This window comes from Balaenoptera physalus, assembly GCF_965194825.1.
Source record: "Balaenoptera physalus genome assembly, chromosome: 19".
NCBI lineage: Eukaryota > Metazoa > Chordata > Mammalia > Artiodactyla > Balaenopteridae > Balaenoptera > Balaenoptera physalus.
The window spans coordinates 67,685,167-67,710,966 of NC_138900.1; the positions used below are offsets into that span (position 1 = coordinate 67,685,167).

General features: G+C 55.7%; 1 protein-coding gene across 3 annotated transcripts in view; it reads left to right on the top strand.

Annotated features, from left to right (window-relative positions):
• The window catches only part of ACSF3 (acyl-CoA synthetase family member 3), a gene marked incomplete at its 5' end in the record, with an annotated part of 56,696 nt that extends 31,112 nt beyond the window's left edge, over positions 1-25,584 (top strand). The window contains 4 exons of one of the 3 annotated variants that reach the window (XM_082437922.1): positions 13,766-13,892; positions 21,287-21,421; positions 21,863-21,974; positions 25,243-25,584. In XM_082437922.1, coding sequence (XP_082294048.1) covers positions 13,766-13,892; positions 21,287-21,421; positions 21,863-21,974; positions 25,243-25,390 — 522 coding nt within the window. In that variant the 3' untranslated portion in view covers positions 25,391-25,584. Of the gene's footprint in view, positions 1-13,765; positions 13,893-14,614; positions 15,114-15,438; positions 15,484-21,286; positions 21,422-21,862; positions 21,975-25,242 lie in introns of those variants that run through there. The other 2 variants (XM_082437924.1, XM_082437923.1) reach the window with 2 other exon arrangements.
• Between the last annotated feature and the right edge of the window lie 216 nt (positions 25,585-25,800).

Sequence of the window (25,800 nt, forward strand, 5' to 3'; positions counted from 1 at the left end):
CGATCAGGGTCATAGAAGAGGTTCGGTTTTGGTAGGAAGTGGAATTTTGATTTAAGAGACTGTTTTCTCCACAGCGATGTCCATACTCTTGACTTCTGTTACCCTGACAAGTTTTAAAAGCTGAAAGTAGCAGTGATCCTGTCTCTCACTTGTGCCAGGAGGGGCCGCGGACAGGCCCTGCCCTTGTGGGCCTCGGTCTCCAGTGGGAAATGGCAGCGTTCAAGAGATGGTTGTTGAATGTCTTAGGTCGAGAACGTAGGTGGAACTTGGGTGGGTTTTCCTGTAATTTTATGAAAAATGACATCAAGAAGTATGTGTTCCGTCTACTCGAGAACCTCTCACCTGGATCCTCCTTGCTGGGCTCGCGCCCTCTCGGCCTCTCCTCCCAGATGTGATGGTCCTCCCCACCAGCCTTGCTCCCGTCCACGGTGTGTGGGCAGCTTTCAGGGCGGCCTCAAGGCCCCTGGCGTCCAGCCCTCCTGGCAGTAATGGGGCTGCCGCCCCCTGCTGGATGCTCAGTCCGCCGGCTCGGGGTGTCGTTCCAGGGACCCCGCGTGGGAGGAGGGCCCCAGCAGAGGAGCGTCGGGGGCATGTGGGTCCATCAGGCACTAGCAGCACAGAGGGCGGGGGGGCCCCTGCACCGCCCTGCCTGAGCGCCTGCCATGCTGGATGTGGCAGGGATGCTGCCAGAGGGAGGTGCGGCTGGAGAGCGTCTCCCTCCTCAGTCACACCGAAGTTTAACAACTTGGGGCAAGCAGCCGCCCCCTCACGCGGCTCCCGCTCGGGGCTGTAGGGGTTTCCTCACTGAACCGCGCTCAAAATAGGAGGTGGCAGCCTGGCCCTGAGCATCTTGACGGTCAGAGAAGGAAGCGCGAGGTCCACGGCGTGGGGGCTCGGGGCAGTGGAGACAGAGCAGGGATGACGATCTGCTGGCCACAAGCCAGGCCCCATAAACGTGAAGGTAAGGGGACCTGGAGCTCGCGGCGGCGTGTTCTAGAACGTTTCCAACTCAGTGGAGGAGTCAGTGAGACACACGGTCCAGAATGGAGCCATCTCCATGGCCGATGACGGCCCGGGGCGGAGAGCGCAATCACAGGCCGGTTACCCCTGGGGGCTGGGGTGGGCCTGGGCCTGGGCTCGCTCCCCCGAGCTGGTCAGAGGCCACCGCCGCCGCCGCCCCCCCTGCCGGGAGCGCGACAGGGGCACTCCCCGCCTCCCGTGCGCTTTCCCCGGCTCCGTGCGGAGCCCAGGAGCCGCCTCCCGCCTGGGGGTATTGCTCACCGCCCGCCCCCAGGACCCTTAGCGTGGAACAAGGCCAGACCCCAGACTCAGGCGGGCGAGACCTCCATGGAGCCTCCGCCTGGGTCCCCGCGCTGCGCAGGACGGGTGGGACGGGGTGCGCCCCGAAGGCAGGAGAACTGGGCTCAGGCCTTGCTGAGGAAGCGCCTGCTCTCGGCTTCTGTGACCTCACAGGCACTCCCCCTTGCTGACGGTGGCAGCGAGGAGGACGCCGGCTGCTCGCCTGGCCTGGAAAGTGCTGGCTCTGTCCCTGCGGGGACTCCAGTGAAAACCGCCAGCTCTCTTCTGATCGCCGCCCACGCTCGGCAGGTCCAGACGGCAGGGACTCTTTCATGTTCCGAAATCAGGGGGGCTGCGGGCGATGTGGCTCAAGGTTTTTGTTAACATTTAATTGGAAATCACTTCAAACTTACAGGAAAGTTGCAAAAATACCAGTGCGAAGAAAGCCCGCTCGCCCTTGCCCGGTGCACTTGTCCTTCCCCTCTGCCAGGGCACCACGCGGGCCAGCATGGGCTCCTGCAGCGTCCGTCCTCCTCCCACTGCCTGGCGCCCCTCCCTCTGCCGCTATCCCCGCCCCGCCCCCCACCCCCCCATGACACCGCGTGGTGACTCCTTCCACTGCAGGCTCTCTGGGGTCAGGGTCCTCTTTTCTTGTCATGAGGGCACATCTTGAACTTGGAAGTACCTCCTAAGCCAGATGGTCACAGGCCCTTTGACCTGAATGGCAGGCGCAAGGTCGGCGCAGGCGCATTGACCAAGGAGACGTGTGCCGCGTAGCGGGCGTGCGCGCGGAGCCCGCGGCGGGGCAGCAGGACTGGCGGGGCCCACAACCTCTGTGGGGTCTGTGGCTGGGGCCTCTCCATCCTCCCTTCCTTACTCCTCTCCTCCAGCCAGCACGTGGGGAGCCCCCCTGGGCTGGAGCCTGGGGAAGGAAACGCAGCAGCGGCGATGGCGCCACCAGGCGGTGCAGTGCTGCGGTCAGGGTCCTCCCGCCTCTGAAGCCTGAGCGCTCTTGCTTCTCTGGCAGGAACCGACCGCCGAGAATCAGGAGTGGTGACCAGGGGCCTCTCGGGCCTGTGTCTACCCCGCAACGCGGAGGCCCAAGGGCGGACAGGAGCCCTGCGAAGGCACAGGGTGCCTGGGCCAAGGGGTGCTCCCAGGCAGCAGGGAGAATCCGGTGCCCTCCTGGCAGCCCAGAGCAAGGGCAGAGGCAGGCTGTGGAGGCCCGGTGCCCGACGCTCAGGGGATGCTCCCTTGGCCTGGCTACGGTCAGGGTCACCTGCCCACCCTGCAGAGCATGGCGGGGCTCCTGCTGTGGGTCCCCGTCTGTGCCTCCCGGTGTGCGGGTGCCCTGGCCGCGCTGGGTGGTCCGTGGCCGGCAGCCTGGGGGCACTCCGGTGCCCCAGCGTCCGCGGCTCTGCAGCCATCGCTTCCTGCGTCTTGCACTTTGTCTGGCGGGACGTCAGGGGCTGGAAGAGCGGGCGGCCTCCCCACAACGGCCTGGTTCCGGTGAGGTGGTTCCAGCGCCACGGTGTCCTCTGCTGTCTCCCCGTGAGGCCCTGGGCATGGGGTAGGGGGCTTTGTTTGCCGCGATGTTTCTTTTTGTGTGTTCCTCTTCCCAGCTGGCAAACTCTGCAAGCACACGGTGTGGTCTCTCTCTTTTTTTTAAATTTAGTCATTGAGGTGTAGTTGTCTCTATTTATTGTTTCAATTTGCTCACTTACGTAAGAGCCAAATGCCAGCCAGCAGAGACGGGTCCATTGACCGATACAGGCCACACTGCCGTGTAACGCAGAGGTGACCAGGCCTTATGTGGAATCCTCTTGTCTTGCTAGGATGCAGACAGCCACGTGGGGTGTGGGACAAGCTGGGACAGGAGGACAGCGGCAGCGAGCACCGCTTCCCTTTATCCCCTTAAAATCAGTTAACCTCGTGTGGCCACGTGCAAGCTGCCGCCCCGGACGGTGGGCTGATGTGTGGGTGCCTGTGCGCCCCCCGCCCCCCGCCTCTCCCGTGCTCCCTCTCGCCACTTCCCCTGTCGCTGCCATGGACCATGGATTGCTGCGTGGACCGTGGGGGTGGGGACGGGGACAGGGGCCCTGCGGCGCCTGGGCACACTCTGCCCTGCGATGAGTGGTGGGGTGCTGTCCCCACGAAGGCACTCACTTCAGACAAGCAGCTGACCATCGTCGGCCGTGTGCACTCACTTCAGGCAAGCAGCTGACCATCGTCGGCCGTGTGCTTCTGCCTCTTAGGGTGAGGTGGGTCCACTACCTCTTTTCCAAGGGCCTGGTAGGAGGCGGCAGGACCCTAAATGAGGACTTTCACACGGGAAGGCAGGTCCAGTTGGCCCCCTGACGTGCCAGGCGAGCATCTGGAGCGCTTAGCCCCGCTGTGCCTCTTGCCTGCCCCCAAATGTGCTTTTAACGTCCCTCTGGAGCCACCCCGCCTCCTCTGTTGGCTTCATCCTTCGTGTTGTGAGGACCGGCTCCTGTCCTGGGGCTGGGCAATGGGCAGTGAGCTACACAGCCCTCCCATCAGGACGCACTGGGAGCGGGGCCCACGGCCCAAGAGGCGCCGGGCCTTTGGGGACAGGCTCTGCGGTGTGTCCGGTCCCGCCCCTGCCCCGGTCCTGCCCCCTCACCTGAGCTCCCACACCTTACGCCAGCTCAACTCCTCCTCCTTGAAGCTTGTGTCATGGTTCCACCCGGGACTTTCCAGCAACTCCTGCCTCTGAGATGCTTTCAGATGAGGAAGCACGTGTTCTCACGCCGGCAGCTCTCGGGCACGGCCCTGGCCGCCCAACGATGGAGTGGCCCACGAACAAAGAGTACATGTGTCAGGTGCCCTGGGTCAACACGTTCTTACGCGCCCGAACGGGGTCCCCTGTGAGGACAGCCAGCCTTTTCACTGCAGGGTGGATGGCAGGTGTGGTCTGAAGCCATGCGGTCGCCGGGGGTCCGGGTTCTGGATGCGTGCCTCGCCCCCTGCACCCAAGCTGGGTCCCCAGAGTACGGGGACTGCCCGCCCAGTCCCATGGGCAGATAGTGTAGCTCTGAGTGCTTCTGAGGCATGGCAGCAGAAACCTGCAGCGCCCTGGCCCTGCCTGTGACCCGGTGATGTACAGGACAGATTTTAGTCGAAGGCAACGTTTACGGTTACGCACTATTTTAGGTTGTTTGTTATTAGAACTTCGAATTGGTGGTTCGCTTTCCCCCTCCCTGAAGAAATGAAAAAATGCCTTATCTTTCTCTGGCATAAAGAAAATGGTGATGTGTCTTAGTTTCTTTAAAGATTTTTGTTTTTTGAAGTGGACCATTTTTTAAAGTCTTTATTGCATTTGTTACAATATTGCTTCTGTTTTGGTTTTTTGGCCCTGAGGCATGGGGGATCTTAGCTCCCAGACCAGGGATTGAGCCCACACCCCCTGTATTGGAAGGTGAAGTCCTAACCACTGGACCGCCAGGGAAGTCGATGTCTTAGTTTCTTGATACTTGCTTTCTGTAGACCAGAGACTCCCTGGCAGATCTGTACAAAAACTAGAATTGGTGGGTGGGTGTGTCTTTCTGGCATTGAACCCATGATGGGTGTATAGATGAACCTAAGAACACGCTCAGATGGAGTGTTGAGTGGGATTGTGCTGAGTAGGTGAGGGGTCTTGAGGGGATTCAGTTCAAAGAGTTGGTTTCGGTTCCAGAAGACCCTGACTCTGTGCTCCGCGTGTCTGTGGCCACAGAGCCTGCATGCCAGCAGCTCCTGTGCTCGGGGGCTGGTCTGTGTGTCACGGGAAGGGGCAGAGCAGTGTCCGTGGACAGTGGCCATCCTTGTTCACCAAATCCATGTCCCGTCCGTGGGGAGGCGCGGCCCAATTTCAGAAATGCTAAACGTGAAAAAATGCTCCGTGGAGTTCAAAAGTTAGTATCTTGCATTTCATGCAACTTGCCTGGAAGAAGACTGTGAATATCTTTTCTTACTGTATGAAATCAGAAATCTAGGACTCAGTGCTGGGGGTGGGCAGGAAGTCCTCTCTGACTGGATGCGCTCTGGTCCCTGCTTCCTGCCCACCATACAGGCCTGCTCGCATGCGGTCAGCACGCACCTGGCCGTGGGTCCAGCATGACGGAGGAATAAAGGGAGGGTCCACAGACAACAGGAGCTGGAGTGAACGCAGCATGGGGTTGGGTGATCGTGTCTGTAAATTAACACACAGTAGGTATTGTCAGGACACAAGCACACAGTGATTTGAACAGGTGATGTGCAGTACCAAGAATGCCCCCTGAGGCAGAAGAGTGACTGTGATAAGAGGTCTGTGTAGGGCACCCAGTGCTGGGGAGTGCTGAGGAAGGGGACACAGGGACGTGGATTTCTAAGGTAGAATGGAACTCAGTTGGAACTGCCCATTTCTCCCTTCAGTTCTGTCAGGTTTTTTGCTTCGTATATTTTGATGGTTTGTCCTTAGGTGTGTGAATAAAGTCTATTTTCTCTGATATTAGTACAGCCACCCTGGTCTGTTTTGGTTGGTTGCTATTTGCAGGAATATCTTGAATCCACCCTTTTACTTCCCATCCACCTGTGTCTCTGGATCTCAAGTGAGTTTCTTGTAGGCAGGCTATACAATTGACCCTTGAACAACATGGGTTTGCACAGGTCCACTTATATGTGGGGTTTTTTTTCCAGTAAACATGCACTACAGTATTACACGATCCACAGTTGGTTGAATCCATGAATGTGGAACCACAGACACAGAGGGCTGACTATAAAGTTAGAGGCAGATTTTCAGCTGTGTGGTGAGCCTCTGCCCATAATCCCCACGTTGTTCAAGGGTCAACTGTCGTTGGATCATGGGGTTTTATCCATTCCACCAATCTGTCTTTAGACTGGAGAATTTAATCCATTTCCATTTAGAGTAATTACTGATAAGGATGGACTTACTTCTGCTATTTGTGTTCTATGTGCCATATAGCTTTTTTTGGTCCCTAATTTCCCGCATTACTGTCTTCTTTTGTGTTTAGTTGATTTTTTTGTAGTGAAATGTTTAAATTCCTTTCTCATTTCCTTTTGTGTATTTTCTCCAGCTAATTTCTTTGTGGTTGCCATGAGGATTACATTTATCATTCTAAAAATTTTAACACTAATTTGGATTTATACCAGCTTAACTTTAATAACATGCAAAAACTCTTCTCCTTTACAGTTCTGTCTTTACCCCTTTCAGCTGTTGATGTCACAAGATTACATCTTTATACATTCTGTGCCCTAAAACATAAATTAATTCTTTTCAATGTATTAGTCTCCTAAATTATGTAGAAAACAAGATTTGGAGTTACAAACCAAAGTTTGTAATACTAGTTTTTACAGTGATAATTTTTTTAATGTGTTAGTCTCCTAAATCATGTAGAAAACAATGTGTAATAGTGCATGTATTTACTTCTGTTGAGATCTTTCTTTCTCCATACAGCTTCGGTGTACTGACTAGGTGCTTTCTTTTAACCTGCAGGACTCATTTGAGCATTTCTTACAGGGTGGGTCTAGTGGTCGCAGACTTCCTCAGCTTTTGTTTATCTGGAAATGTCTTAATTTCTTCCTCACTTTTGAAGAACATTTTTAGTGGATATCGGATTCTTTGTTAACTTTTTTTTTCTTTTAGCACTTTGAATATATGGGTGCACTGCTTCTGGCTTCCAAAGTTCTGATGAGAAATCTGCTGACATAATCTTATTGAAGATCTGCGTCCGTTTTGCCCACCCTGGCTTCCACAGTCTGTGTGCAAGCTGCTCTAGGAATACATGCACAGCTGCCTGCGGGGGCGGGAGGAGTGGTAGCTGCTACGGTGCTAAGAGCTGAAAATGACCAAAATTACCCACAGTTTACCCTCCAAGCCTTCCCCTGAAAGTTGCAAGCCTTCAACAGACTCCAGGTTTCAAAAATAGTTACATCAGACAGATCTGCCAGTGCAGTTGTCCGGGTGGGAGCTGGATTCCTGGTGTTTCTTGCTCTGCCCACTTCCCCTCCAGTTACTTTCTTACTGTTGGGTTTCGAGAGTTCTTTGTCGGATATGTGATTTGCCAATATTTCCTCCCAGTTTGTGGCTTGTCTTTACATTGTCTTGTATTTCATAAAGCAGAAGTTTTTAATTTTCATGAGGTCTAATTTCTCTCTTTCTCTTACTTTTATGGATCATGCTTTTGGTGTTATCTCTAACTCCAGGTTACAAAGGTTTTCTCCCGAAAGTTTTATAGTTTTTCAGTTTACATTTTTACCTATTGTGCATTTTGGTGAATTTTTGCATTATTTATGAAATTTAGTTGGAACTTATTTTTTTCCATATCCAGTTGTTCAAATACTATTTGCTGAAAAGACTACCCTTTCTTCTTTGCAATTTTGTCAAAACTCAATTTTACATATTTCAGCAGGTTCATATATAGATTATATAGTCTCTTCCACTGATATGTGTGTCTGTTCCTTTGCAATACCACAGTCTTGACTACTGTGGCTTTATAGTAAGCCTCAGAATTGTAGTGTTATCCTACCAACTTTATTCTTGTTCAGAGTTTTTTTTTTTTTTTTTTTTTTGGTTATTCTAGTTCTTTTGCTTGCTCATACCAATTTTAGAAATAGCTTGTCCGTATCTATAAAAAATCCTTTTGGGATCTTGGTCAAAGTTGCATTAAACCCATAGATCAATTTGGGAAGAATTAACATCTTTACCTTGACGACTCTTTCAATCCATGAACATGGTGCCCCTCTCCATTTACTTAGGTCTGCTTTGGGGGTGTGTGTGGGGGAGTGTATGTGTGAGATTTTCAGCATGCTGATCCTGAACATGTTCTGCTAGGCTTATACCTAAGTATTTCTTCTTTTCTCCATCTCTTTCTCCTCCTTTTCCTCTTCCTTTTCAACGATTGTAAATAGAGAATTTTTTGGTTTTTTGTTTCTAATTGTTTATCACTAGTGTATAGGAATACAGTTGATTCTAGTGTATTGACTTTGTATCCTGTAGTAATCCTGGTAAATTTGTTTTGCAGTTTTAGGAGGATTTTTGTTTTTTAATTCCTTGAGATTTTCTACATACACAATTTTTTTCTGCAAATAGAACAGATTTATTTATTCTTTTCCAATCTGTATGCCTTTTATTTCTTTTTCTTGCCTAACTGCCCTGACTAGGATTTCCAGTATGATGCCAAATAGGAATAGTGAGATTGGATGTCCTTGTCCTATTTCCGATTTATGGGGAAAGTATTTGGTCTTTCACTATTAAGCATGACAGTAGCTATAGGCTTTTTGTAGGTTCCATTCTATTTTTGATATGCTGAGAGGTTTTTTTTAATATATAAATTTATTTATTTATTTATTTTTTATTTTTGGCTGCGTTGGGTCTTTGTTGCTGCGCACGGGCTTTCTCTAGTTGCGGCGAGCAGGGGCTACTCGTTGTTGCGGTGCACGGGCTTCTCATTGCGGTGGCTTCTCTTTTTGCAGAGCACGGGCTCTAGGCATGCGGGCTTCAGTAGTTGTGGCACAGGGGCTCAGTAGTTGTGACTCACGGGCAAAGAGCACAGGCTCAGTAGTTGTGGCACACTGGCTTAGTTGCTCCATCCGTGGCATGTGGGATCTTCCCGGACCAGGGCTCGAACCCGTGTCCCCTGCGTTGGCAGGCGGATTCTTTTTTTTTTTTTTTTTATAAGTTTAAGCTAACTTTTTTTTATTTGTTTATTTATTTATTTATTTATTTATTTTTGGCTGTGTTGGGTCTTCGTTTCTGCGCGAGGGCTTTCTCCAGTTACGGCAAGTGGGGGTCACTCTTCATCGCGGTGCGCGGGCCTCTCACTGTCGCGGCCTCTCCTGTTGCGGAGCACAGGCCTCTCACTGTCGCGGCCTCTCCTGTTGCGGAGCACAGGCTCCAGACGCTCAGGCTCAGTAATTGTGGCTCACGGGCCTAGTTGCTCCGCGGCATGTGGGATCTTCCCAGACCAGGGCTCGAACCCGTGTCCCCTGCATTAGCAGGCAGACTCTCAACCACTGCGCCACCAGGGAAGCCCCGGCAGGCGGATTCTTAATCACTGCGCCACAAGGGAAGTCCAAGAGTGTTTTTTATCATGAATGGATTTCGGATATTTTCAAATGCCTTTTTTGCATTGATTGGGTTTTCTTCATTAGGCTGCTGATGTGGTGGGCTGCATGGATGAATTCCCTAGTGTTTCCAGGACAGACCCCACTTGGCCGTGGTGGGTCATTCTTTTTATTCAGTACTGGATTTGCTTTACTAACATTTTGTTGAGGATCTTTGCGGCTCTGTTCATGAGGGATTTTGGTCTGTAGTTTTCTTTTCTTGCAAATTCTTTCTGATTTGGGTATCAAGGTAATGTAAGCATCATAAAATTAGTTGGGAGGTGTTCCCTCCTCTTTTACTTTCTGGAAGAGATTGTATATAGTTGGTGTTATGTATTTTATAGAATTTCCACTGAAACCGTCTGGGCCTAGAGGTTTCTTCTTTTGGAAGGTTTTAACTATGAATTCAGCTTCTTTAATAGTTAAAGAACTATTCAGGTCATCTATTGCATCTTGGGTGAGTTTTGGTAGCTTGTGGTTTTTGAGATATTGAATACTTTATGCGCATAGAGTTTTTCAGTTTTATTCCCTTACTGACCTTTTAATGTCTGCATAGTCTGAAGTGATATGCTTCCCACAACTCATGTTGATAATTTGTGTCTTCTATTTATTTTTTCTTTGTTATTCTTGCTAGAAGATTATCCATTTTTAAAATCTTTTTTCAAAGAATTCACTTTAGGATTCATTGAATTTTCTCCATTATTTTTCTCTTTTCAATTTTTTTTCTTTTTTTAATTTTTGGCCACAACCCGCGGCATGCGGGCTCTTAGCCCCCTGACCAGGGACCGAACCTGCATCCCTGCATTGGAAGGTGGAGTCTTAACCACTGGACTTCCGGGAATGTCCCTCTTTTCAATTTTTATTGGTTTCAGTTTTTATCTTAATTGCTTCTTCTCTTCTGCTTGCTTTTGGCTTATTTTTCTCTTTTTCTAGTTTCTTAAGGTAAAACTTTAGGTTATTGATATGAGATTTTTTTCTTTTTTTCTAATATATGCATTTAATGATATGAACTTCCCTCTAAACATTGCTTGAGCTTTACCCTTGAAATTTTGATATGTTGTGTTCTAATTTCATTCAGTTCAAAATATTTTCTAATTTTCTAATTTTCCTTAAGACTTCTTCTTGACTCATGGATAATTTAGAAGTGTGTTGTTCAATTTTTCTGTTATTGATTTCCAGTTTAATTCCACTACTGTCAGAAAACATACTTGATATTATTTCAGTTTTTTTTAAATGTGTTAAGCTGTGTTTTATGGCCCAGAATGTGGTCTATCTTGGTGACTGTTCTAGTGCACTTGAACAGAGTGTGTATTCTGCTGGTTTTGGTTGGGGTGTAAATGTCAGTTAGATGAAGAAGGTTGATGGTGGTGTTCAGGTCTCTCAAAGCCATGCTGGTTTTCTGACTACTAGTTCTAGCACCAAGTGAGGAGTGTTGAAGTCTCCAGTTATAATTATGTGTCTATTTCTCCTATCAGTTTTTTTAAAAATAAATTTATTTATTTATTTATTTATTTTTGGCTGCGTTGGGTCTTTGTTGCTGTGCGCAGGCTTTTCTCTAGCTGTGGCAAGCGGGGGCTACTCTTCGTTGCGGTGCGCAGGCTTCTCATTGCGGTGGCTTCTCTTGTTGCAGAGCATGGGCTCTAGGTGTGCGGGCTTCAGTAGTTGTGGGACGTGGGCTCAGTAGTTGTGGCTCGCAGGCTCTAGAGTGCAGGCTCAGTAGTTGTGGCTCACGGGCTTAGTTGCTCCACGGCATGTGGTATCTTCCCAGACCAGGGCTTGAACCCGTGTCCCCTGCATTGGCAGGCGGATTCTTAACCACTGCAGCACCAGCAAAGTCCCCTAAAACTGGATTTTATAGTAAGTGCACAGACGGGCCTAGGGGAGGTTCAGGAGCCTCACTGCAGTCGGGTGGAGCAGAGGATCTTTGTCACCACTCTGTGGGTCACTTTGCCGTCTCCCTTTTATGTTGTTGTTGTCATATGTAACATCTACGTATATGGTAAGCTCCATTAAACAATGTTATAATTTTTGCTTTCAATGGTCAAAAATATTTTTAAAGTACTCATGAGGAAAAGAATAGTCAGTTTTATTCAACCAGATATTTACCAGTTCTGTTGCTTTTCCTTTACTTCTGATCTTCCAGGCTCATTCTGGTGTCATTTCTGTTCTGACTGAACATTCTGTAGTAATTCTTTTAGGTCAGACCTGCTGACGACAAATTCTCTTCTTTCTTCATCTAAGAATGTGCTTACTTTATCTTCATTCCTGAAGGTTATTTTCACTGGATTTGGAATTCTGGGTTGACAGTTATTTCAACACTTAAAAAAATGTTATTCCACTTTTTTCTGGCCTCCATTGTTTCTGCTGAGAAGTCAGTAGTCGTTTGAATGCGTCTAAGTTATGCTCTGCTGTCAAGATTTTTGTCTTTCTTTTTAGTTTTCAGTGATTGGATTATGATGTGTCTGGGCTTGTATTTCTTTGGGCTTGTCCTGTTTGGGGTTCATGGAGCTTCTTGAATCTGTACATTAATGTATTTCACCAAACTTGAAGAGTTTTAAGCCAAATTTTATCAAATATCTTTCTGCCCCTAGCTTCTCTTCTGGGAATCCGATAGCATGAATGTTAGCCCTTGTGGTATTGGTTTAGGCTTCTGAGACTCTGTTTATTTTTTCCAATAGTTTTTTCTCTGTTGTTCAGATTGGGTAATTTCTATTGTTCTGTCTTCAAATTCTCAGATTCTTTCCTTTGTAATCTCCATTTTGCTATTGAGCCCATCCAGCAAATTTTTCTTATTTCTGTTGTGTTTTTCAGTTCTAAGATTTCCATTTGGTTCTGCTCTATGTCTTTTATTTCTCTCCTGAGACTTTATATTACCACTTATTTGCAGTGTTTTTGCCCTTACTTGTTGGAGCACATTGATAATATGTGCTTTAACATCTTTCTTAGGCACTCCCAACATCTGTGCAATCTGGTGTTGTCCTGCACTGATGGCCTTTTTCCATAAGAGTTGGCACTTTCTTGGCTTTTCATGTGCTGAGCAATTTCGTATTGTGTCCTAGACATTTTGAATATTGTGTTATGAGACTCTGGATCTTGTTCACATCCAGTGGAGGATGTTGGTATTTTTGTTTTACTATTATCTAGTTGACTTAAGTCTGCAAGTTCCAACCTGCCATCTCTGGGGTTGGTTTCCATGTCAGATTATTTTCATAGCCTTTGCCTTGCCGTGCATACCTGCCCTGCAGGTGTGCCACCCCATGGCCAGGCTGACCTTGGCAGTGGAGGAGATAAAGGATGGCAGTGGAAAAAATGGTGAAATACAAATAAAGCCTGCAGTTTAGTTGAAAAAACAAACACCTCCTCTGAGCAGGCTGATGGCAGGAACTCGGCTGGGTCCAGAACATGCAGCCCGGTCCCCTCGGGTGACGTCACTCCTGTGTGAGAACCAGGGTGATGAGTCGACAGCAAGGCTTGGGAACAGAGCTGCTGTAGGGCAGGCTCTCCTCACCCTCCACCTGCAGGGTCGGCCCCGGGGGCGTTCAGCTTGCCGTCCAGGCCTCAGACAAACAACTCAGACGATTTTACAGGACATTTCAAAGGGGCTCTGATTTTTTTTAAAAGAGGGGGATATTCTTTCCCCAGAAAAGTTCGTCCCGGGTGGGAGCTGATGAGCTGAACAGGCCTGTATGGCACTTGATCTCGTGGGTCACAGTTACTGCCACTGTCAGCCAACTCTGTGAGCACGGAGCCAGCGAGGGTGCACCCGAGGGGCTCACTGGGCCCCGCGGCGTGTGGTGCCACCTCGCTGTATCCTTTCCTGGCATCACAGACATCGACTCCGAGTCCTCTAACACCCAGCCCCCTTCCCGCCCTCGACGTGCTCCCAGCAGGGGAAACGCTGAGATCCCTGCACCTTGACCACCTCGCTCTCCTAGGCGCCCGGCTCTCCCTCCTTAACGGGCTGCCCTGTGGGCTCCCTTCCTGCCCCGAGGGTGCCGACCCCGAGCTTGTCCAGCAGCCACGGCAGGTGTGGGCCGCTGCCCTCTCCTCCCGTGTCCGCGGTCGGTCCAAGAAACACCCTGAAGACAGAGTTTCACGGGAGCGTGGCCTTTAGAGGTGGGCAGGCAGGCAAATGGGGCCCAGCAGCGAGCTCTGGGGAAGGGAGGCGGACACCTCCCGGCCGGGGCGGGCGCGGAGGTGGCGGCCGGCGTGACCGAGGTGGGCACGGAAAGCGGCATTTGCCGTCTTTCCCACTAAAGTGTCTAATTTCAGGAGAGCATGTGGGCCTCGGGAGGGGTGGGGGCAGGTGGAGACGTGCCCTGGAGGGGCGAGCTCTGACGCCCACCTTTCTCTCCCATTGCAGGTGACCCCAGGGTTTGAGGAGAAGGAGGGGGAGCTCCTGGTCAGGGGGCCCTCTGTGTTCCGGGAATACTGGGACAAGCCAGAGGAGACAAAAACCGCCTTCACCTCGGACGGCTGGTTCAAAACAGGTAGGAGGGAGGGTCCAGAGGGGACGGCAGGGCCACCCGGGTACCACCGCACCGGGACGTCCCCAGAATCCTCCCTGGCGGGCAGAGATGGGGTGGGGTACACTTTGTGCTCCCGTCTTAAAGGCTGCACCTCCCACACTGCACCCCAGCCCCCCTGAGGCCTCTAGAAGGAAGGTCCTGAGGCCATGACCCTCAGGGGGCCTAGCAGCCCCCAGCCCTGTGGCCAGGCTCCCATCCTGTCCCTTGGCCCAGCAGCCCTGCACAAGGTGGTCCCTCTGCCCCTCGTGGGTCAGGACTCCACTTCCCGAGTGACCACTGCACTCCGCCTCCGAGACCCTCCTCGGCGCGCCGCCCTCCCCGCCGCCGCCCCCTGCTTTGTAACCCCGCCCCCGTTTTCATAGAAGGAGGTTGGTTTGCACTTTGGTTTGGGCCCCTCGTTACGTTACTTCCCGCCCTGAAGTCTGCACTCTGTCACCTGCTAGAGGAGCACGTGGAGACAGAGCCCGGGGTCTGTGCGTGGGCAGGCCGGTGCCCGCCCCCCAACCTCGGAGCCCTCTCGCCGGACACGCACCCAGGGCCCGCTCTGAGGAGCCCCACCCCTTCTGTCCCCCCCGCCCCCCTCCTCCTTGGTCCCAGCCGTCCTGTCTGTGTGGACGATTCGGCAGGTACTGGGAGTATTCACGGTTGCAGCTGCATTGATTCACTGGTTTGTGTTCACACAGGACACACCGGAACAGCAGCTCGTGACAGCCAGAAGGTGGGGTTCTGGGGTTTCTCTTTTTCTTATTGCCTGTCTGTATTTCTAAAACTTTTGTACTGAAAATGCATTATTTCATAATAATAGTCTTAAAGCAATATTTTCCGAAAAGGAAGGCCTGTTCCCCTGTCGTCATGTGCTGGCCTCATAATTAGAAACGCACCTCTTGCCAGGTCTTCTGTGGACCACAGAGCTGAAGAGAAAGGCAGTGTGGGGGGGGCGGCCGTGACGGGGTACCTGGGAGTGGGAAAGGAGGTGAGCGGTGGGTGTGGCCTTGGCCTGGTAACCCCTTGGGGAACTGCTCCCGGCCGATACCACACGCGTGTCTTCCCCACGGGCTCAGGCAGCGCGGGTTAGTAAGGGCAGAAATCACCTCCAATCTGCCGCCGTCATGGGCCTGAGGTCACCAGGTGACAGAGCCGGCGGCCACGTGCAGACCCCCCAGCAGTCTCAGGGTGCTGGGGCTCCACTGGGTGGGGCTTGAGGGGGAAGGGGCACATGAGGGGTTCTCCTGGGGGACCTCGGGGCTCCCTTTCAGGCCCCCCCAGAGCAGAGGCCTGTGCCGGGAGCCCTGGCCGGCGCCAGCAGAGGGCTCTGTGGTTGGGGCCCAGGAGCCCGGGCCACCTGTCCGTGCGGCATATTCACACGCGCCCCGGCTTCCCTTTGTAAACTTCTCATTCATACGGGCCAGCCTGGTGGCAGCCAACCACTATTATTGTCCTTCAAATGCAGTATTTAAGAAATACTACTTTTGAGCTAATCTTGCTTTTTTGTGTGTCCCTCCTGTAGCCCTCCGAGTGTCCTGACTTGGAAATCTGACTTCTTTGTGGCCATCCTCTTTCATTTTTAAATTCAGCTGAAGAGCTGCAACTTTTTTTCTTTAAAAGCACAGGGACCAAAGCCCTGTGGATTTTGCAGATAGCAGGGCTCGCTGAATGCTGGGCCGGCAGCGCTGCGAAGTGCAGGGCAGTCAGCGGTAAAACATTTTAGTCCCTGGTCGTGATGAATATTTCAGTTGAAAGGAATAGCATGCATTAATTATCGTAAAGAGATGTCTTTAGGAGAAAATGATTTTGAAATTCAGTTTAATTTCATTGTAATGCGCAGCAAACAGGAAGGGAGTCTGTGTGTTTAATTGGCTCTCGGGGGTGAGGCCTGGAAGCCGCGTGCCTTTGTCACAGGCCATTAGCGATACAGGCTGCATAATGAGCGCGGCAATCAGCTCACAGCTGCCGCTCCTGCGGGGAGAGCGTGATATTAAATAGAAATCAGGATGAATTAAACTTAACCCTTTCCCTGGCCAGCCCTTCCTGCCACACAGATTCTGGCCGGGGCTCGAGAGGGGCCGCACCCAGCTGGCTTCTCCTCCGTGTCTGGACGAGAGGAAAGAGGCCTCCCTCGGCCATGCCAGCCATGGCCACCCTCCCTGCCCGGCATGAAGCCTGGCTTCCATCGCCAGGGAGCTCCTTGCCAGCCCCAGGGGTCCTGGCTGCAGCTCAGGCAGGAAACCAAAGCTCTCTATCCAGAAGCACCTCCAATGGCGACCCCGATCAGGTCCCACCTGAGCACGCCAGGCTGGGGAGAACCTTCCACACGCACGTGGGCCCAGTGCCGGCCGGGGCAGGGAGGTGGCGGTGCCAGGGCCCCCCTCTGCTCAGGGCTTTACCTTGACCCTGCGGACGGAGCTGAGGACACAGGGATGCAGGGGCTGAGCTGAGCCTGCGCTACAGCCCCTCCTGCCCTCTGGACGTGGGAGAAAGACTGTAGCTGAACACGAGGAAACAGAAATGGTATCTCTGCCTTATTCTAAAGAAGATCTCCTCACGCCATTTACTGTTAGAAAGTGACGTAGTAAACTGCACACACCTAATGACAAATCAACGCACTTGTAGAAGAAATTTAGGTAATTGGGGAAAAGGTCCGTAAGAAAATCCACCAGAACATTAACGGGGGTATCTGGGTGCTGAGTTTACTCCCTTTTTTTTTCTTCTCTAATGAGCACATGATGTTATCAGGGGAAAACATAAAAGGCTATTTACGTAAGAAAAAAAGACTCACCAGCAGGAAACAAGAGAGCCCTGCTGTGGCCGGGTGCACACGTGGCCGAGGTCTGCAGCCTCGGTGGAGCGTGGGGTCCACTGAGAAGTCGGTGAGCGCACGACGTGAGGGCCAACTGGGGCCAAGGGAGTGGGTCCCTGAGCCCAGTAGCCCCAGTAGGAAAAACGAGCCACGGCCACGGGCAGATCGAGAGGAAGTGCAATTGGCCATAAAAATACAGAAAACGTTTTACTTCCTGGTGGTGAAAGAGCAAATGTGGAAACAGTCTCCTTTCACCAAATTGGCAGAGATTCTTCCGAAGTTGACACTTGGTGCTGTGAGGCGGGTGCTTGGCACCCGCGGGCGGGTTGTGTGTCAGGAGGGCTCCTGGGAATCCGTTCAAAGGAAACGGGGTGCGGGAGGACGCGTGCGATGTTTGTAAAGTGGGAAATTGGAGTCCCCTGTTCTGCGCTGGGCTTGTGGGTGCCTCGTGGTGCATCCAGACCACAGAGGATCGTGAACCTTTTGCAACCACGACTCGAGGGATCCTGGCCTGAGGGAGCCCCTGCTGGCGTGCACCACGCACGTGTGTGTGTGTGTGCGTGTGGCCGTCACGCGGGTTTGCACTGCCAAGCACAGGCGCTAGCTGCTGTCTCTGTGTGATTGTCATCTGTTCCTTTGTTTTCTCTCTGCCAGTGTTTCCTCAGTAAGCTTCGGTCCCTTACAAACACAGAGGAGAAGTATAAAATCTTTCCAGTTCTCGTGTGATGAAGGCCCCAGGGTGGACCCAGGCGTGAGCTCCGTCCTCTTGCCCAGCAGCTCACTCGGAGCCACGCTGAGTTCTGATGTGGTTCTCCCGAAAGCAGTGCTTTTATTTTGACCAACAATAGTTAGGAATCAGGCAGCGTGTTGAAAAGAGGGGGCCCGGTGCTTCGTGTTAGGGGTGTGACAGCACGTGTAGCTGGAGGTGGTCGACCCCTTCACGTCTGCTGACCGCGTACGACCAGAGCCCTGGGCAGGGCCCCCCAGGCCCCCCAGGACGTGTGATATGGTCAGGCTGCCGAGTGGGCAGGCCCCCGCCGCCCTGCGGGGCTTGGGCTCCCTGTGGAGGCGCCTTGTGAGCAGGAGGCTGGGGCTGTGTCGCGGTCCTGTCTGGTGGTCGTCCCTTTGTGTGTGTTTTACCCTTTGTTCCCCAGCGGTCGTCAAGAGCTGTTCCTACACGTTCTTCTGAAATGCCCGGCTTTGTTGGAGTTAAGTCTCCAAGCCACCTGGAGCGGCTTCTGTGCGGACGGTGTGTCCCCATCCTGCGCACTCCTGCTGGGCCTCTGCGCTGCCCTTTGTTTTTTGTTGTTGTTGTTGTTTGTTTTTCTGGGTTTTTTTTTTTTTTTTTTGGCTGCACCAGGTCTTAGTTGTGGCGTGCAGGATCTTTAATTGCGGCATGTGGGATCTAGTTCCCCAACCAGGGATCGAACCTGGGCCCCCTGCATTGGGAGCGCAGAGTCGTAACTACCGGACTGCCAGGGAAGTCCCTACGCTGCCTTTTGGCCGCAGCGTCTGCCCCGGTCGGCCTCAGACCTCTGGGCAGAAGGTCTTTGTTTTAATCAAGGTCACACGTGTGCAGCTGGAAGACTCCAGCGGTCTGTCCGGTTTGGGAAGAAGGACGCGTGGCCCTCGTACCCCAGCCGTGCCCATCTTGGCCACCTGGCGGCTGCCAGACGCTTGTGGACACACCGTTCAGGGTTGAGCACGTGGAAGCCGCAGTGTTTCCCGAGGCGGGAGGGCTTATCTGTTCTGGCCCCCAGTCCCCCTGGGAGACCCCCCTGTGCTTGCCACCCACGCCCGCGCACAGCTCCCACCGGCCTCCCTTCTCCTCGTCGGCCACGTTCCCCAGGAGCCTCCTGAGGCTGGGCGAGTGGGAGGGGAGCTCTGGCAAGCTCGTGTCTGCCAGTGTCTTCTTCCTGGCTGGGCCGGGTACGGGAGTCTGGGCTAGATATTGTCTTTACTGGTGTCAGGCTTCCACGTGTGCTGCCGGCTGCAGCTGCGTTATTCCTGGCGCATCGTGACCTTTCCCCTCTTGAGGTCCTAGAGAATCTTCCCTTTGCCCTGGGAGCCCTGAAGTCGACAGGCCACGCACCCTGGGGGCTCTGGAGACCACGTCTTGTAATTCCGGGGGTTGATGGCTGATTTTCTCCCGTCTGATGCCCAGCAGGGGTCCGGGGGCCGAGAGCAGGAAGAGGGGCTGGGGAGGCCCAGCCACCGCTGCTCAGGGCCCGTGGGCTCCCGTGTCGCCATCCACCCTCCTCCGTCCCCAGAGAAGGACCGGCGGCCGTGCGCTGAGGGCCGGTGCCCCTGCTCCTCGCTCGGCCCACCCCACCTCCTGCAGGGCGCCTGGCAACCCGGCCGTAACCCGTCTCACACAGCCTCCCTCCAGCCCACGGGGTCTGTCCGCTTGCTTTCCAGCTGCCAGTTTCTCACCATCATGCCCTCTCCTGTCTCCCTGTGCGCGGCTTTGTGCTTTGAAAACAACAGTTGCTGTTGATTTTATTTCGAGAGGGAGAGAACCAAGATGTGTGTTCAGGCGAGGCTTCCGCTCTGGGAAGTTGTGTCTTCGTTTTCCTTCTAGTGTCTTCCTTGGCCTTCTGCACAGCCACGTGTGAGGGGCACAGAGCCGCTGGGACCTCCTGCCTCCGTCTTCACGGGGCCTCTCCTGGGTCTTCTGTGTCTCGAATATCCCTCTGCCCCCCTCTTACAAGGACGTGTGCGATCACACTGAGGCCACTGGGTAGTCCAGGGTGGTGCTGACATCTGTCGGCACACCCTGCCTGACAGTGGTCCCGGGAAGCAGCAGGGCTCTCCCGTGGGGCCTTTCCTAACTCGGCATGCAGACCCCCAGACATCCCCCTGGGACGATGTCCGTGTGTCCTCAGCACCGTCCCTACCACTGCGGTGCCTGTCTTTTCTCAGAGGAGACCCTAAATCTCACTGCTCTTCATCAGGCTGGATGAGGGTCAGTGTAAGAGCTGGTGACGGGAGAGAGTGCAAGGAAGCCGCCGTAACTGTGAGCTGGTGCGTGGGCGGTGGGCACCTGGAGATGCCACCGAAGTGACGTCTGAGCAGAGGGACAGCGAAGGGTGTCGGGCAGATGGGGTGGCGGTTGTGAGCACCGCTGGGGCGAGGGGCGTGGCGGGGGCTGGCATAGGGCGTGTGGGTACAGCGTGGCGAGCTCTCACCCTGACTTAAGTTGGCGTCACACAGAGCAAAGAGGGTGCAGGCGACATGGCCAGAGGCCCCGAAGCCATGTCCGCCTTGGTGTGGGCAATGGGGGTGTCCCTGGCAGGACCAGGGCAGGGCAGTGACCCCCACCCCCAACACTGCTGCGTCTCTGGCCAGCGGAGGCCTGGCTGGGCCATTGGGTGCATTTAAGGGGCTGGTGTCCAGTGGTTGGGAAGCCGTCGGGAGACCCAATGGCTGTCCGCTGCGGAGGGGACATGGCCGGAGCCAGGGCTGCACAGCAGGAATGGGAGAGGGACCCCGGTGGGCCTCATGGGATGGGGGCAGACCGCGTCCTGTCCCTGCGGCCCGCCTGTTACTCCACGCCTGCATCCTTTCCCGCCAGCCGGCCACCTGCCCCATCACTCTGTCCGGGGACCAGAGTGCCTCTCCTTCCTTCTGCTTGCCGTCAGGCAGGAGGCCCCACACCTGCAGGAGCCCAGCTCCTGCTGCGTCACAGCCCACCGCAGCCAGCCGGGCACTGCCATCCGTCTTGTTTAATAGGCTGGGGCGCCCCGCGTGGCAGGTCGCCAGGAGCGCGAGCTGACGGATGGGCCCCCTGCGTTGGACGGTGTGATGTATCATGAAATACTGATGATTTATTCCAGCTAATCACCCGTGTGCAGCGTGGGGTGTGTGAGAGCAGACGGTGAAGCACCAGCGCAGCTCTCAGTGCGCGGTGGGCGTCCCCACGTGCACAGGCTCACATGTCCGTGCACACGTGTGTGTGTACGCTCACACTCAGCCCCACCCCCCCCGACCGCAATGCCCGTCTGGTGTGTGGCCCCGGCCCTCGCTGACCTCGTCCCCCCCCCCCAGGTCTCTAGCGCCTCCTGAGGTGGGACCGCATGGGTCCTTAGCTGGGCAGGGCTCCTGCCAGGACCACGTCCAGGAGAAGTGGGTGGAGAAGCCCTGGCGCTGAGCATGGCGGGTGGGGGGTCCCTCCCTCCTGCCAGACCCCCATGTGACACTGCGTATGGCCCGGAGCCCCGTTGGGAAAGGGCCTACTGTGGCCCTGCTGTGGCCAGGACCCCAGGGAGGCCCTGATGCTCTCGTTTCCCGCCTCCGTGGCCCTGGGCTGTTTCACGGGGGTCCTGCCCGTCCCTGTGGGACGCCGCCACCTGCCTAGGGGCAGGGCCACGGAGGCGTCTGGCGTCGGCATCACGCGAGGTCCCAGTCGTCCGCCTGGTGCTTGCTGCCTTGTCCCAGAGAGGTGCTGACGCTCCCAGACGCGGGGCCCACACGTGCCGGGGAGGGTGGCGCTCACATGCGTGTGCAGCGCCGACCGCGGCCGAGCCAGGTGCCTCCCACTGACCCGAGCCTCTCCCAGGTGACACGGCTGTGTTCAAGGACGGCAGCTACTGGATCCGCGGCCGCACGTCCGTGGACATCATCAAGAGCGGCGGCTACAAGGTCAGCGCCCTGGAGGTGGAGCGGCTCCTGCTGGCCCATCCCAGCATCACGGGTGAGCGGCTGGGTGCCCGGACCCTGACCTTTGGCTGACACAGCTGCACTCGGCCACCCGGGCTGTCTCGGGACCGGTCCAGATGTGTCTTCCTGTGTGTGTGTTGTTGACAAAATGGGGACCAGGTACCCAGTGGGGGGCACACCATCAGGGCCTGCCCTCCCATCCCCTCCCCGCCCCCCCCCACAGTCGGCCTGCTCCCCCGCCTGCCGCGTGGGTCCAGGCTGGCCAGGTGCAGGCCGTGACCCCGTGCGCAGGAGTGGTGGTGTCCTGGGCCGTCCTGGCCCCTCAGAGACTCCGTATCCCCTGTCTCTGGCTGCTAGGCGGGCTTCTCTGGGGGCGGCGGGCCCCAGGCGTTTCCCGCACGTGCCCGCTGCCCTGCAGCCTGCGGTGCTCGTCCTCCTGTGTTTCTGAGGTCCCCACCCTCTTCTTTCTCCACAGACGTGGCTGTGATCGGAGTTCCAGACGTGACGTGGGGCCAGCGGGTCACCGCAGTGGTGACCCTTCAAGAGGGACACTCGCTGTCCCACAGGGAGCTCAAAGAGTGGGCCAGGTGAGGGCCGGGCGGGGGGGCGGGGTCTCGGGCTGGGGCCTGAGGGCCAGGTGATGTGGTCCTGTAGGAGCTGCGCCTCCCACACCACACACACACACACACACACACACACTCATACGCGCACACAAAGGGCCCCAGGGAAGCTGTGTCGTGACGATGGGAGCAGATGTAGTACCCCGACCCCTGACTCAGGTGTAAACTTCCGAGGCCGGGTCAGAGGTGGACGGGGGCCCGTGGTGAGCGAGTGCGTCCCCCCCTGGGTGTAGGAGGAACCTTGTCAAGGAAGGTCCGTTCCCAGGAGCTGAGCTCAGAGCCATCCCGACGGGACCCCGGGGCGTGGGCTGAGCGGGCTCGGGGCAGGGGCGCTGCTGGGCCCGAAGCACGTGCTGAGCGCGGGGCATCACACGGGCCCCTGGGTGCTTGCTGCTGGCCCCAGGCCAGAGCTCAGAAAGGAGCTGTTAGTTACATCCCCAAGGCCTTTATTTTAGATCCAAGAGGTCCCTCCTTCTGCCCCTCTCTCCCCACACCCCTTGCCCGACTTGCCTCCTTCTCCTCTGCACTGAAGATATCTGTGGCTCATCCAACGTGATTTCACAAACAGGAGGAATCCTTGTTTATCAGGGCAGCACAGCTGGGCGATTAGATTCCCCTGGATTTGCAAAATCACAGTTGGAGCTTTGCAATTTCACAAAGGCACGAAGAAGATTCTAGTTGGCTTTGCCGCTTTGGTTAAACAGTTGCTTTGTTAAAAGAAAGAACTTGCCATCCTTTGCTGAGAGCAGGTTTCCTGGCCCTCAAACCTGCTCCTTCACGCCCAGGGCTCCCGTTGTCCCCTCACCGCAGGGGCCTGAGACCCCGGCTGGGGCGGCGTGTGCTGTGTGCTGAGGCTTTGGGTCCCTGGGGAGATGCTCCCAGCAGGGCGGGCCTGGGGCGGGTGGTCAGCCTGCGGTCCCCACGCGGCCAGTTCCCTGGGCTGTGTCCTCCCACGGGGCGGTCACTGGACAGTGACCCCGCGGCTGCCCACCCCCTGGAGGGAGGGCAGGGGCCTTCCTTTCAGAGCGCAGGGCCGGCGCCGCCCCCGCATGGGGGGGAATGGGGGAGGGGCCTCACTCCGGGCTTGCCAGACGTTGGCTCAGTGAAGCTGCTCTTTCTTTCTGTGTCCTGTTCGTTGCCATTTGGGGGTCTTTTTTAAAGGTTTTTTGTTTTTTTTTTAAATAATGTCTTCCCTTTCGCTGCCATTTTTTTCATTTCTGAAGATTCTTGAATCTTACAAGACCCCCAAACAAAGGTCTGTCCTACGCCCTCCTGCAGACCCTGCGCTGTGCTCCTAGCGGAGTTGGGGGAGGCTGGCACCCCCGCCCCAGCTCAGGCACCGCGACACTTGGGAGGGGCCGGCGTGGCCTCTGGGCTCGGTGGCAGCACCACGTTCCTGGTCTGGGACGTGGCCCGCCCACCAAACTCTCCAGTTGCAGTGGCCCACGTGGGGCTTACACCCCGGGGAGAATTCAGTAATCCGGTGTCGGGATGGAGCAGGTGCTGCCGTCCGATCAGACCGTGGAGGGGAGACGCTGCTGGCCCCCCGGGCCACCTCCCTTCCCCACGGGGCTGAGCGGTGGAGCTGAGGCCACCGCTGTCCCCGGGGCTTTTCCCACGGGGAAGCTGGCTTTGTAACAAACCACTCAGCCCTGCTGTGTTCCTGCCCAGGGCCTCAGTTTGCCTGGGAGCTGCTCTGACAGTTTCCTGTGAGACCAGTTGCTAAGCCGACGCCCCTCGCAGGAGAACAGGGTTTGTTCTCAGAATCCGCGGGTCTGCAGGCTTTAGAGCGCGTCCCTCCGCGTCTGCAGCTTCTGCTGCTTCGTGGTGGCCGTGAGTTAGGCGTCCAGCTGTGTGTCCTGCCTTTGCTGTGACCCCACCCCGCCTGTGCGCTGTCGTCCTACCTTTTACTTTTGTGTTCGTTACAAGCCCCACGCTACGTTCTTGAACACTTCCTGTTCAAACGGTTATCTCTTACGGAGGATTCACTAATAAGATGAAGACGACACGTATCCTGTGTCTGGCGCTCTCCCCCCAGGGAGGCCCCTCCCACCACAGACCTTCAAGTGTGGGGAGTGGGTCAGCTGCTGGGGACCCCTAGCTCCTGTGTCTGAAGCCTTTAATTTCATCTTCATCCTTGAAAGAGACCTTCTCCGGGTTTGGGATTCTAGACAGACGGGGTTTCCTTTTCCTTCGTGCTCCACTCCCGCCTCACCTACTCTTCACGCAGGGCCCTGCATCCTTACAGCTGCCCCTTGACCCGCTCCACGCTGGTGGGCGGAGAGAAGATGGGTGCCGCCTGGGAGGTGGTGCTGTGCAGCGGGGGGGCGGGGAGCGGGTGTCCCTGGTGGAGCCTCCGTGACCTTTGGCCCGGAGCAGGCGATTTGCGCCAGAGCTGCCCCGAGGTAACAGCATTTCTCGCCATCTGTGGGCAGATGGACGTAGGCACCAGCTACTGAGGCCAAGGGGTGGGGTTTCTCTGCCCACCCTCGCTGGCCCCTTGCTGCACACGTCCTGAGTGGCCAAGGCTGTCCCTACTCCTGCGGGCCCCGAGCAGACTTCGCGGTGCCTCTGTCCGGAGCCCCACTGCCCGATGCCCCGCCGTCTGCGTCACTGGCAGCAGCCACAGAGCGTGGAGCCTTTGTGGGCCAGGAGCCACGGTGGGTGGCCCCTCTCCCCACCGCCCCGGGCAGCATCCCGTGCACCTGCTGGTTCCCTATTGAGGGGCCCCGTGTGTGGCCCGCGAGCAAGGAGCAGGCAGCTCTGCTCAGGAGGAGCCTAGGCGTGGTGTCCAGAGCTGCCTGGGGCTGGGCCCACCACGTGGCCGTTCACAGGAGGGAGCATTGTCTAACGGTGCTCCTCCTGGGGGTGCGGGCTGCAGGCCAGCTGCTGGACCCAGACGGCCACTCCCACTGCTTGGGCACCAGGCTCTGGGGTGGGAGGGGTGGCTCCAGCCGGCGTGTGTGGTCATGGCACCCAGGGGTCTGTGAGGTGCCCACCCACCTCCCCCAGCCGTCCGGCCAGGGCTGCAGTGAATGGACCGCGAGGTAGGACCAGTTCTTTCCAGCTCAAGGGCTCCGGGGTGGGGTCTCGGGAGGCCTGGCCCTGGGTGAGGCTCACCCTCTCCCCCAGTGGGCAGAGGGGCGTCTCCATGCCCAGGACCAGGCCCCGACCTGCTGCGGAGGTGCCACCCGCGCCCGCGGCTCCTGCACTCAGGCCTGGCCTGTCTCTGCAGCGGTTTCCTGGCCCCGTACGCGGTGCCCTCGGAGCTCCTGCTGGTGGAGGAGATACCGCGGAACCAGATGGGGAAGGTCAACAAGCAAGACCTTGTCAGGCAGCTCTACCCGCGCGACTGGGGTGCCCCCGAGACCGGGCGCCAGTGAGCCGGCTTCCCGCCTGGCCACACCTGACCGGAAGGAAACCGCCTCGTGCCCTCTGTCCCGGCCTCGTGGCCACGGCACACCACACAGCTCCGTGTGCTCTGCAGTCCCCGCCCCCCCAGGTCCCTGCGGGTCTGGAGGTGTCATGGGGGAAGCAGGTCTCCCTGGAAACTCAATAAAGGCTCCACAGAGAAGCAGATGCCTGTCCTGCACTCCTTCCCAGGGCCTGCGTGGTCCCCGCCCACGGCACAGGGAGGGCCCGGTCTGCAGGCATGTGCATGGTGCGCAGGGCGGGGGTCTCTGGTGGACTCGGACGATGGTCCTGGGCGTCCAGGGGAGGGCGTTTCCCACCACACGAGCGCCTTGCTGGGGTGTCCGGCACCCGTGGCCCTGGCAGAGGCTCTCTAGGCCTT